The sequence below is a fragment of the Vicugna pacos genome, chromosome 4, assembly GCF_048564905.1.
Source record: "Vicugna pacos chromosome 4, VicPac4, whole genome shotgun sequence".
In the NCBI taxonomy this organism is placed as follows: Eukaryota; Metazoa; Chordata; class Mammalia; order Artiodactyla; family Camelidae; genus Vicugna; species Vicugna pacos.
In genome coordinates, this window is record NC_132990.1 from 78,168,861 (window position 1) to 78,181,841 (window position 12,981).

At 60.9% G+C, this 12,981-nt stretch overlaps 1 protein-coding gene across 5 annotated transcripts in view; it reads right to left on the bottom strand.

Annotated features, from left to right (window-relative positions):
- The window catches only part of SARDH (sarcosine dehydrogenase), a 65,728-nt gene that overhangs the window by 25,410 nt on the left and 27,337 nt on the right, over positions 1-12,981 (bottom strand). For all 5 annotated transcript variants that reach the window (XM_072960493.1, XM_072960492.1, XM_072960494.1 and 2 more), the window contains 5 exons: positions 12,063-12,146; positions 9,984-10,097; positions 4,919-5,057; positions 4,668-4,781; positions 290-437 (listed from right to left, as the gene is read on the bottom strand). In XM_072960493.1, the coding sequence (XP_072816594.1) occupies positions 290-437; positions 4,668-4,781; positions 4,919-5,057; positions 9,984-10,097; positions 12,063-12,146 (599 nt within the window). The remainder of the gene's footprint in view (positions 1-289; positions 438-4,667; positions 4,782-4,918; positions 5,058-9,983; positions 10,098-12,062; positions 12,147-12,981) is intronic.

Genomic DNA, 12,981 nt, shown 5'->3' on the forward strand with positions numbered 1-12,981 from the left:
CAACTGTATCAACCATCCGGAGACACACCTGCTGGCCCTTTCGTGGCCCCGAATCCTTGGACGCTGATTCTCAGTGAGGTTTAGGCTCCTCGTGCTGATGGCTTTCTGCACCCTAGTGCTCTGAAAAGCACTACCCGGAGCGGCCTCTCTGGGGTCACGAGCGCACTTAGCTGACAACAACGCTCCATTCGGGGCCAGTAAGTGGTTCTGCCCCGGGTCCCAGGTAGAGGGACAAGGGCCTAGGGCCCAGGGCCCAGGGGCACCGAGGTGCTGGCTCCTCTCTCCTCACCTGGCTGGGCCCTGGACGCTGATCAGGCCCAGGTCCTCGGAGCTGTCAATAAGCTGGCACCGGAACTCCCGGTCCTGCAGCACCGTGGTGATGTGGGACCAGTTGTGCTGGGCCACAGCCCCGCCCACGGCCAGGTAGTAGCCGTCCCCTGGAAGAGAAGCACCCGACTTAGCGCAGCACTGCAGGACGGGGGAGGCGGGGCAGAGGGGTGGCCCGAGGCCTCCGGGTGGAGAAAACAAACGCTCTTTCCTTGAAGGTGAACCACAAAGGCCCAAACACGGTGACCCTCCCGAGGGGCCCTGGATTCTCACGGCCCACAGGATGAGCTCCCCTGAGGGCCGCACAGGCCAAGGGAGCATTTTTCTGGGAGAGTCTGAGGCTTCCTCCTGCTTCTCAAAGGGTCTGTGATCGGAAAGGGCGAGAGCTCCCAACGCCGGCGCGCCACGGGGAGATTCTGCGACGCGCCTCAGCCACCAGTGCTGGGGGACCTTGGACAAGTCTCTTCTCCACTCTGAACCTCAGCGTCCTCACCAGCTCCCATATCACTCCATAGCCCCATGGCCCTGGTCTCTGGGCCCCCCACCTTGGCCCATACGGGGGCCAACGCTGGTCCGGGGCTTTACAGGCAATACCCCGTTGATCCTCCCCGGGAGGCTGACACTCAGCACCACCCTCAGGTTTTAGAAAAGGAGACTGAGGTTCAGAGAAGTCACGTGGTGGAAGAAGGTTGGCCCCTGTCCAGCTCTGAGTCCATGGCCTACGGAGCACCCACTGGGCCACGCTGCCCCGGGGTCCTGCTGAGCAGAGGGCAGCCCACTCAGCACCCTGGGAGAGCCGCTGCCCCGGGAGCTGTGACCTCAGAGAGCTGCGTGGCCCTGGACCTGTCCTGAAGCTTCTCTGAGCCTCCACAATCTCATGTGCAGCTGGGGGTTCGTTAGTGTACCTCATCTGTAGAAACGCTGTGGCATCAGCCACTATGTGTGCCCTGGGCGGGCTCTCACTGGTCACTCCCCACGATCTGGTGGCCGAGGCAGCCCGGGAGGGACTCCCTCCCTCTCCACTTCCTACCCCCCATCTGGCTTCCTCTTTCCTCCCTGCCTGCCTTGCTCCATCAGGGCTCCCCATCCCGGAGTGATGGTACCCAGGCAAGCCTGACCCCCTGGTCCTGGCTTCCTCCTCTGCATAATGGGAATGAGAACAGACCCCCTCGCGGGGCTGCTGGGGGACCCAAGGAGCTGCCTTGGCACAGGCGTGCCGCCTGGGGCTCGGGAGCCGGCGGCCGGATGCTTGCGCCCTGGGATGCCCGCCCCCTCCCAGGCGTCCGGTCCTGCTGGAGGACCGCTTCTCTCCGCCTTCAGCGCCATTCGCTCTGGGCTCCCCGTGGGCAGGCCCGGTGCCAGCCCTCAGCCCACTCTGGGCAGAGCCAGTGGGCGGCAGCCCGGGGAGGCTCCGGAGTGCAGAGACGCCTGCCTGGGCCTTCCCCACACCGGCACCTCCCCTCAAGGCTCCCACAGTGGCGAAGCAGCCATCACTGTGACAGTAGGTATAACCAAAACAGACATGCCTCTCTTTCCTTCTGCAGCAGGGGAGGGGGCAGCCGGTAGCAGAGCCGGGGATGGGGGGCACAGGCCGAGCGCACAGGGCCTCTGCTCTCTCCCCAAGAGCGCTCACTGGGTGGGCTCCGATGGGAGGTCCTGGAGCCAGGATGGGCCAGGCCACCCCACCAGGAAGCCTGGAGCAGGGAACCCTTTGCCTTCTGCAACCCAGGGTCCCACAGCATCAGCTGGGGAGGCACAGAAGAGCTCGGCTTTGCCGTCAGCATCCAGGTGAGATCCCAGTAGGGGCTCCAGTCGTCCTCCTGCCCGCTTCAGGCAACCCGGGGACATTCCTGACCTCGTCACCCCGTGTTCCATGTGCTCCTCTGTTCCCTCAAGCCTGCCTGTCCATCCAGACCCAGCTCAGAGGCCAGAAAATTGAGCTGGTCTCAAAAGGATCCCCTACTCCCTGGGCTGGGGGCTCTTACAGGACGTTGGCTTCTGGACACCTACTAAGCGAGCCTCCAGCCGCATCCTCTGCCCCAGCGCCCGCCCCCGCCCCCCCAGCACACGCCATGGCTCCCAGGTAGCCCCTCCGGCCTGCAGCCATCCCAGGCCCCTCCCAGGAGGACGTGAGAGTTACTGAGGCCGCCCGGCTCCAGACAGATGGCAGCTGGTGGACCTGGCCTCCTCTGGGCAGCTGTCCTTTATCCAGAACACCCCAAGTGCCAGGTCCTGAGGTCAGCAGTCAGCCGGGTCCAGGTGCAGCCCACAAGGTGGAGAGGCAGTCAGGGGGCAGAGACCCCAGGCTCCGGGCACAGGCTGGGAGCTGTGTGCTGTGGACTTTGTTTTGTGCATGTACTCCTTTTGTGATACAAAATCCTACTCAAAATCATGCTTAGGACGGACAACTGCGTTATTTACAAGCTTGATGTGAAACGCCACATCCTCTCCACTTACTGGTGATCGGATCTAACAGGCATAATGAACAATCTTATAAGCACGCATAGTTAGTGGACACGTGGCTTCACAGCAGGACTGGTACCATTTTTTTTTGAGGCTGAACATAAAACGAGGTCCACACCTTGGTTTTCCCGTGTTTAGTGGTGAACGCGGGACCTCCAACACACCCCAAGAGCACCAGGCTCTCCTCATCACCCACCTCAGCCCTGGCAGGCCAGGGCCCCACCACGTGCCAGCTGCCCGCCAGGCAACTGCATCAGAGGCGCCGGAGTCTAGAACAGCTCCTGGCCCGTTCGCTTTGCCTGCCCCTCACCTCGGAGCCTGATCTTCCCCAGCCTGGCAGGATGTGATCCTCAAACTCTCGGGGCCAGGAATCCACTGGAGTCACCGGGGAGGGCACATGGTGGCGCATCCTTGGGCGGCGGCTCAGCCCACAGATGCTCTGGTGACAACTTCCCTTTGTGTGGGGACTAGTTTTGCAGGTGGGGAAACTGGGGCTCAGGGAGGCTGCTCCCCAGCCCTCCTGGGCCTCCAGGCTCTGGCTCAATCCCCTGTAGCGGCTCAGAGAGAGAAGGACCGTTTGCGTCCACTTGGGTAAACTGAGGCTCAGAGAGGGGCCACGGAGTCAGGCAGCAGCAGAGCAGGACTCTGGGGGCTCGCACCCTCACGGGGGTCCCTCTGTTCTGTCTCCCCAGCCGGACGCACTCTCTAAGGACGGCAGCCGTGGCTGGGCCTGGGCCTCCCCTCCCCTGGGGGGTGAAGACCAAACAAAGCTCCCACTGGCCCTTCTGCGAACAATCCCTGCTGACCTCCCTGCCCAGCTCTCCACAGGCACTGCCCTTGTCCTTTCTAGCCAGCGACTCCTGCCCAGCCCTTTGGGGCTCAGGCCGGACATCACCTCCCCCCAGGAAGCCCTCCTCATCCTGGCTCACCCGCTCCCCACGGCCTCCCGTAACCCGTGCTCTTGTCCATCGCCTCGCACTCCCACCCGGGGCTCTGTTGCTTCTTCCGCACCTTCCTCTCCCGGGGCCCAGGCCAGACCTTGCCCCCCGAGGCCCAGGGGACCCTGACTTCGTCCCACCAAGGACACAGCTAAACGGCCAGCAGTGCTGAGCCAGGCCTGGAGCTGGGGTCACTGGGGTTCCCGGGTGGGCCGGCTATGGCCCTTCCCCCGATGGCGCAGCTCAGCCACATGGAGAGCCGCACGGTCGGCAGGGGTGCCCAGGGCCCCCTCCTGGAGGCTCTCTGGGAATCTCCTCACCTCTCTTCTTCCCTAATGGAGCCAGGTGACAGCACTAGAGACCAGGTTGCCCCCACGTGAACCAAGGGGTAGGTTCCGGAGGCTAAGTGATGAGAGTCAAACCCAGCCCTGTGCAAACGAGGGATATGGCACTGAGCTCCCCATCACAGGGGGTGAGCAAGTAGAAGCAAAGGGCGGTCTGGGTGTCAGCTTGGGCACAGAGCTGGATGTCTCCTCGGGACCTGCCCCAGCCTGAGACCGGGAGTTACATGGGACCCGGCAAAGCCCGTCCAGCACAAGTGTCAGCAGCAGAAACAAGCTAAGCTCTCTGAGTGGGAGGCACGGCCTTATCCTTGGCCCACGCTGCTCCTGGCAGGGGAGCTGAGCACGCTCGCGCTGTGGCAGCTCCAAACACCACGGTACAGGCAGGTTCAAAAGCGTAATCCCAGGGCCCCCGGAGCCCAGCAGCGCGGCCTGAACAAAGGCTGCACTCAGCCTGAAGAGAAACCACCGATCTCCCAGGCCCTGAGAGCAGCAGGCACACGGGCGGTCACAGAGCGGCCCCTCCCTGTCCATCCCACCTCGCCGAGCGGGGCTGCAGTCACGGCGCTGCTGGGCCCATGCACGGGGCATCTCTTACCTTCAAAGGCAGGGGCCAGCGGGGAGGCCTGGGGGCCGGGAGCCAGGCGGCTGACAGTCAGGTCGCTCTCGGTGCCGCCCCGGTGGTTCAGCATGCAGGTGTACACTGTCGTGCCTGGGGGCAGGAGGAAGACCCCAGAGGAAGGGAGCGGCTGAGCAGGGTGGCCCCGCAGCACAGGGTAACCCCTGGCAGGATGCCCTCGTGGGGCGGCCTCAAGAGGCCTCATCCGAGTGCACCTCCCGGCTCCGTACCTGGGGGCCGGCTGACATCGGCCGAGAAGAGCCAGTCGGCGGCCTTCCTCGCGTCTGGGCCCACCAGGTAGAACTTCCCGAAGTAGGACATGTCGAACACGGCGGCCGCCCCTCTGCAGGCCAGGCACTCCTTCTTGATCTGGAAAGTTCCAGAAGTGGGGTGCTGTGGGGCTCTGGGACCTGCTGCCCCCAGGACCCTGGGGCACGGGCTGTTGGCTGCACACCTCCCCTCCAGCTCTACTGCACCGTAACCGCTCTCCTCAAGCACAGGGGCCGCTCTCCAGGGTGGACCAGAAGCCGTAAAGCAAGATGAGCCATTCAAGAGGGTCACAATCATACACAACATGGGGGGAGGGCATGGCTCAGAGGTAGATGCATGCTTAGTGTGCATGAGGTCCTGGCTTCTATCCCCTGTACCTCTGTAAAAAAATACAATAGAATAAAAATAAACCTAATCACCTCCCCGCCCCCTCCCCAAAAAAACTACTGAAGAAAGAATTTTTAAAAAGTCACACAAAACACGTTCTTCAACCACAGTGAAATGAAATTAGGAATCAACGGCAGAAGGAAAATGGGAACATTCGCAAGTAAGTGAAAGTGGACAACGTGCTCCTAATCAGTGGATCAAAGGAAAAGACCTCCTCAGGGGGCTCAGAAGCACCGGGGACCCCGGCAGAGAGAGCACCGCGTGTGCGGACTGACGGCACGGCGCCAGCACCTCCCTCTCCACTTTGAGGAACTAGAAAAGGAAAGCAAATGACACCAGTGCAGGCAGAGGAGAGAAACAACAGGGATCAGAAAGGAAATAAATGAGACCTCGAGAAGTGGAGAACAGCAGCGAAGGTAAACACTGTGACCTTGGGAAGGGCAACAGAACAGGCAAACCAGCTAAACTGACCAAGGGAAGGCTCAGCGCGCTGAGATCAGCAGCGAAGGAGGGCACGGCCGCCCGACCCACGGGTACACAGAGGCCTCAGGGAACACCGTGAGCATCCGGCCACCGACCGATGAGATGAGAAATGCGACACTTGAAACACACACAGCTACTGAACTGACCGAAGGGGAAACAAAGTCGGAATCGTCCACAACAGAAGAGACTTCATGGGTGATTCGCCCGCCGCTCCCCCACGAAGCCCCGCCCCCGGAGGCGTCACTGGTGCATTTTACCAGTCAAAGGGGAATCAATACCAAGTCTTCATAAGCTCGCCCCGTAAGGCCAGCATTGCCCCGATGCCAAAACCAAACACCCGTAAGGAAACAACACACCAGTGTCCCTCGCGCACATAGATACAAAGGAACCTCACCAAACTCCAGCAGACTGAATCCAACGCCGCATCTAAAGGGTCACACACCATGACCACATGGGGTTCACCCCGGGGATGGGGGGCCGGCTCACCACCCACAGATCAATCGATGGAATGCGTCGTGTTACAGACATGAAGACAGAAGCCACACAATCGTCTCAGCTGATGCGGGAAAAGTGTCTGACAAAATCCAACACCTTTCAGGATAAAACTTCAAGCAAACTAGGGGAAAAGGGAAATTCCTCCACCTGCAGAGTCACGAACAGAACCCCGGAGCTGCCGCACTCGGCGGTGAGAGACCGAGCGCTCCAAGAGCAGGACAAGACAGGGCCGTCCGCTCTCTTCAGTTCCATCAGCGCTGCCTGGTCAGCAGTTGATGGAACTGAAGCAATTAGGCACGAAGGCGGAATGAGGAGTGCCAGGAGAGGAGAAGCAGCAGCACGATGGTCCCTACGGGCAGATGACACGCTCTTGCGTGTGAAACCCTGAGGAGGCCACTGGAAGCTACTACAAGCAGTAAAACAGTTCAGCCAAGCTGCAGGATGCAGGGCCAATATACAGCCAGCAAAAAACGATTGTCTTTTGATGCACCAGCGGTGAACTGTCAACAAAATTAAGAAAACCACTCCACCTACATCACCAGAAAGACATTTTAGATGCTTGCAAACAAACCTAACAGAAGTCCACACTTGTACTCTAGAAACGAGAAAATACTTCCGGAAGAAATTAAAGAAGACTTAACTAAACAGAAAGCCACCCCACGCTTATGCAACAAGGACTACTGACGAGATGACGGTCCTCTCTGAACTGACCTGCAGATTCAGCACAGTCCCTGCCAAAGCCTCAGCTGGCTCCTTGGCAGAAGTTGACAAGCCGATCCTACACTTCATATGGAAATGTAAGGGACCCAGAACATTCAAAACAACCTTAAAAAAAAAGAATAACAAACATGGAGGACTTATTGCAAAACTTACTACGAAGCTATTATCATCAAGACGGAGTGGTAGTAACATACGGACAGACACATATAGACCAATGGACTAGAACTGAGAGTCCAGAAATAAACCCTCACGTTTACGGTCAGCGGATTCTTCACAAGGATGCCAAGGCAGTTCAGTGGGGAAAAGGGCAACTTCACACGTGGTGCTGCGACAACTGAACAGCCCCCTGCAGGAGAGGGGGATGGGCCCCTTCCTCACACCACACACAGCATGTAACTCAAAGCAGATCGCAGACCTCGTTACGAGGTTCACAACTGCGCAGCTCCGAGGAGAAAACACAGGAGCAGGTCTTTGTAACCTGGGTTAGGAGATGCCTGCTTAAATATGGCCCCCAAAACACGGGGGACAAAGGGAAAGAATGCGGAAGCTGTACTTCGTCAGAATTAGGAACCTTTGTGCTGCCAACAAGATTACTGAAAAAGTAAGAATGGGAGAAAATATTTACCCGTCATAAATCTGACGAGAACTCTCGCAGCTGAATGCCGGGCAGATGACCCGCTTACAAGTGAGCAAGCGCTCTGAACAGGTCTTTCCCTGAGGACCACCTCCCAACGGCCAACTCGGCACATGAAAGGTGCTCGGCACCGTTAGTCATCAGGGACATGCAGCCCCAGACGGCGAGACGCCGCCTCACACCCACGAGGATGGCTCGAATCAAAGAGACAGTTAACTACCAGTGCCGGTGAGGGTGGACAGGATGGAAGCTCACACCCGCGGGCGGGAATGTAAAACGGTGCGGCCACTTTGGAGAACAGTTGGCACTTCCTCAGAATGTTAAACACAGAGTCACCAGGTGACCCAGCCCTCCCTCTCCTGGACATGCACCCCGGGAGATGCCAGCATTCGTCTAGACACAGAAACTGGTACCCACATCCTGTAACAGCGTTATTCACCAGAGCCGAGTTTAACAACTCAGATGTTCATCCACAGACCAACAGACACAGAAAAAGTAACACATCGTGTGATGGACCATCATTCAGAATAAGAAGGAATGACGTATTGACGCGTCGTGAAACACGGATGGCCCGTGAACGCACCACATTCAGTGAAAGGAGCCAGTCACCAAAGGCCACCGCTGCATGAACCCGTTCCCTGGACTGTCCAGGTGAGGTTAGCCCACAGGGACACCAAGGAGACCAGTGCCGGGAGGCGGGCTGGGCTGAGGAGGGGCAGTGACTGCTGACAGGTGCAGGGTTCTCGCGGAGGGGAGATGAAGACGTTCTAAAATTAGACTGTAGTGATGGCTGTGCAACGCCATGAATAGACTGAAAACACGGACCCGTGCACTCTGAATGGCTGGATTGCACGGTCTGTGAATATATCCCAATAAAGCTGGTCCGTTTTTTTTTAAGAACTCATCATCCATCCTTACTTCCCTCCACACTGTGTGCAAACGCCCCGGCCCTGTTTTCAAGGTCTTCTGCTGTCCACCTGTTTTTTCTGCTTGGTCTTCCCTTGCAATGCCACAAGGCCACCCCCCTCTTTGCCCTAAACACCTCACCCCACCACTGAGCAAGTGTGCCAACCCCACTGTTCTTACTGAAAAAAATGACAACGGCAAAGCTGCCACTTTCGGAGCACTGACTGTGTGTCCGTGGCCCGCCCAGCTCCCGCCGCCCCAGGGAACCTACACGGCCACCCGGGAGCAGCTGTTATGAGCAGCCCATACTCAGCGTCCTCTGAGGCCCAGTGTGTGATCTGCTCAGGGGTGCACAGGTGGAACCGAGGGGGCCCTCCATCAGCGGGGCCGTGCAGCAGTGCCCGATGCCTAGAGGCCACCGTGCGCATCTGGCCCCATCGCGCTGGTTCCGCGATGCCGCGCGGGCAGGGGCAGGGAGCGAGCGGACGGTGAGTGTGTTCACTGGCCCGCGCGGCGGGTCAGGCAGCCCCCCGGCCGTTACACAGCACCGCACTCGGCCTGTGGGTCTGAGCCCCGGATGCTGCTACTCACCCCTCCCTGGGCACCACTGCCCTTTCTGGGGTCCCACCGCCCGCAGGCGTTGTGGGACCTGCCGGGGCTACAGACCGAACCCAAAGCAGCTCCCAGCCGCCTCTCGTCTACCCGGGCTGGGGAGCTGCCAACGCCGAGAACAAGCACGTGTTTCATGCTTCGGGATCGCTGAGGCGCGTGTGCGGGGGTGGGATGCAGCCACGGAGCCAAGTTGGCACCCCCTCCGGGCTCCCACATCCTCGAGGGCCAGAACCTCCCGCACATCTTGGAAGCCGCGGGTGCGGAGGTGCCAGACGGAAACCCGTTCACGCCTCCGAGAGGCAGCCCCCAGGGACGCCTGCGCTGTGGACAACCGTGCCTCCACTTCCCTGGCGGGAGCCCCTTCCCCCACGCCTTTACGAGAGCAAGCTTTGGAGGAAAGCCTGGCTCCTTCCCTTCAGGGTAATTTGTGCAGAATTTGGGGGAAATAAAACTGTGGGTCTTGTTCACAAAGTATTCAGTTTCAGGGCAGCAACAGCAGAGTGTTAACTCCAGCCCAGGGTGCGTCTGAGCAGGGCCCCCCCCCGTGCCTGCAGGGGCCCCACACCCGGAGGCTGGCCGGGCTGTCCTCCCGCCTCGCCACGGACCCCCAGGCTGAGACCCTGGCTCCCCCCCACAGACACGAGACCCGGACTTCCCTGCCTCCAGCCGGCCGGGGGTAGGGGACACCGCGTGTTCTGCTCGGGGACCGCTTTACAAAGCAGCGGGGCTGCGCGGGGCGGACGCTGGCATTTGCCTGCAGAAGCTGCGAGGGGTGGGGCGGGTCTTACCACGTCGTGGTGGGGTGGGAAGTCGAAGGTGTGTTCGGCTGCCAGCAGCCGGCCGTAGGCGTAGTCCTCGTGCGCCCGGTTCCCGTAGGCCCCACAGTAGTCGTAAGGCAGCACCTGGGGAAGAAGCGGGGTCGGCAGCCGTCCTCCCCTCTCCCCCTCCCTCGGGACACAGCGGGGCCTGGGCCGGGCCCTGCAAAGACAAAGACCCGTAGGTCAGATGCCCTCCCAGAGCCTCCCTCTCGTGGGACATCGAGGCCCAGGACAAGGGCGGGGCGGTGGCGGGCTCAGGCGTTCCATCAACCTTGCACAAATGACACCGTAATCTCCGTGGTGGTGGGAAGGGCAGGCTGAGCCGGCTGGGGTCCCAGGAGGACAGAGAAGTGGGGGTGGGCTTGAGCGCAGAGAGATGGGGAAAGACGGGGCCGAAGGAGGCAGGGCCAGGTCGGCTGGGACCCTGAGGGGCCAAGCCAGGGCTTCTGACTCAGTGCCAAGGCGGTGGGATGAGACCCAGGGATCAGCTCGCGGAGGAAGAGGGCGACAGAGTTGGGGGTGGGGTGGCAGCAACGGTGGGTCCAGAAGCTGTTGCCATGACGACCCGGGACCAGGTCCTGCCCTGAGCGAAGCCCTGCTCAGAGGGCCTCGCGCCCCTAGGGAGGGAGAGCCCTTCTACAGCTGAGGAAACAGAGGCTCAGAAAGACTGAAGCTTGCCTCAGGTCAGAACCCTGACGGCCTGGACAACCCTGGGCGGGTGGCCCTGGAGGCTGGCTTCTCAGCCACCACTTGCCTTGGCCTTTCCCGTGCTCTGCCAGCTGCTCCCAGAGATGCCCAGAACCCAGCACGCCGCTCTCGGCCCGACTCCTGCTAGTGGAGGCCCTCCTCCTCCTCTTCCCCACTCCCCACTCCTAACTCTGCCGGAAAAGCGTGAGCAAGCCAGTGAATTCTCACCTCCCAGCAGGGCCGGCCCTGCCCAGTCTCCTGCATGGGCGAGAGCGGGTATGAAGTTCTGAGTCAGGCCCCTCTGCTCCCTCAGTGCTCCCCTCCCCGGCTCAAGCCCTGGAGTCCAGGGACAGGCCTGTATGGAGTCTCTGCAGGAAGTCATCTCCCTGGCCCCCCAGGTGGCTCCCACGGGCCCCTGAGGCCCCTGCAGGGACGTCCCGGCCTGCTCTCGCTCGGCCAGGGAGCCCTGGAAGTGGGGGTGTCCAGTCACCCGGGGCCCTGGACTCCCAGGACGGCTTCTGGGTGGGGGCTGCAAAGCCTGCCCATCCCGGGACCAAGGGTACGTTCCTGATTCCTGCTCTGGCCTCGGTGGGCTGGCCAAGGATCCTGAGGGGCTTCCAGGGCAGGCCAGGCTAGAGGTGGTGGGCTCTGCAGAGAGCTGCTCAGGGAGGGGTCTGCCCAGGCCCCTCCTCTCTGCCAACCCCGGGGGAGCAGAGGCCGAGGCCCGCAGGAGCTCTGGCCTCCACGTCACCTGACAGGCCCTGGCACTTGCCTTGGGACACAGTTGCTATGGAGATGAGATGGGTTGCCCTGGAAGGCGACTGGTGAAAAATAGCAACGGGGAAGGGATTTTAATTTGTGCAAATCTGGATCGAGTGCTGTCCCCCTGGTTGGACCCGAAGCATCGCATCACCTGCTCCAAGACCCCAGGCCGAGGGTTTCACAAGCAGGGTGGTTTTGATCATTTTCTCTGAGAGTCTGACAGGCCCTGGGAGGCCCTGGGTGGAGGAGTGGGGCGCCCCCATAGGGCACCCAGAGGCCAGGATGCAGCGAAACTCCAGCTTACAAACTAGCACGTGGAATGCATAATTTTGTGCTAAATCCTGCCATTAACAGCTGCAGCTGCCAAAAATATCTGAACAAAATCACGAGAAAATGCTCTAATTTCTCCTGTAAACTGGGGGAGTCTTGTGCATGGCCTCCCCACTCTGGGACGCTGGCTTTCCCAGGCCCCTGGCCCGTCCGGCTCACTGAGCGCTGACCGCACAGCAGCCCCCTCGGGCGGGGAGGAGGGGGAGTGGGTGGGGGTCGAGGGCAAGGCCCCGTTGGTGGTGTGACCGCTGGGCCCTGGGGCCTACTCACCGGCGCGGCGCCTTGGGGACTAAACCATCCCGGCCGCTCCCAGCCGTGCCGCTCCTGGAACACGCAGCCTCGCTCGAGGAGCTCCTGGGCAGGAAGGAGAGCAGGCACGCTCAGGCCTGGCTGGACCCCAGAGCAGGGCAGGGAGTGAGCGACGCCATCACCTTGTCCCCGGGGCAGAGGGCCAAGAGGTCCTGGTGCTCGGAACCAGGACCCATGCCCAGGCTCTGACTCAGGCCCCCAGCACCCCACTGTGCCCCCAAGAATCCCCAAGGTGCAGAATTAGCTTCTCTTAAGGACTGAATTGCATCTTCCCCCAATTCCTGTGTTGAAGCCCTAACCCCCAGTGTGACTGTTTTTGGAGAGAGAGCCTGTGAGGAGGGAATCAGGGTGAAATGCGGTCCTAAGGGTGGGGCCCACATCCTGAAAGGAGAGGAGGCGCCAGGGCTCACTCTTTGCTGGGAGGTGACACAGCGGGAAGGCGACCGTCCGAAAGCCAGGGACAGAACTCTCACCGGGACAGGTCAGCGGGCACCTCGACTCTGACCCCCCAGCCTCCCAAGCAGAGAGAAATGCGACTCTGACGTCCAGCCCTCCGTCTGTGGGACCTGTCACGCCACCTGAGCAGTCTGGTGCTCCCCGTGACCCAGCAACGCCACGGCAGGTGCGCACCCAGGAGGAGCGACACCAGGCGTGTGTACAAGCCCACATGCACATGCGGCACAACAGCCACGAGGGGAGGACAGCCCCCTAAGCAGGGCCCATCCACACGACGCGATGTTACCCAGCCTTAAAGACACCTGCCGCCTCAGAGCTGAACCTCAAAAACAACAGTAAGGAGCAGAAAGCAGTCACAAGAGCCACGCGGCGCACGCGGCCTCTCATGTGAAACGGCAGGGCAGGCCGGTCCGGAGACAGCAGC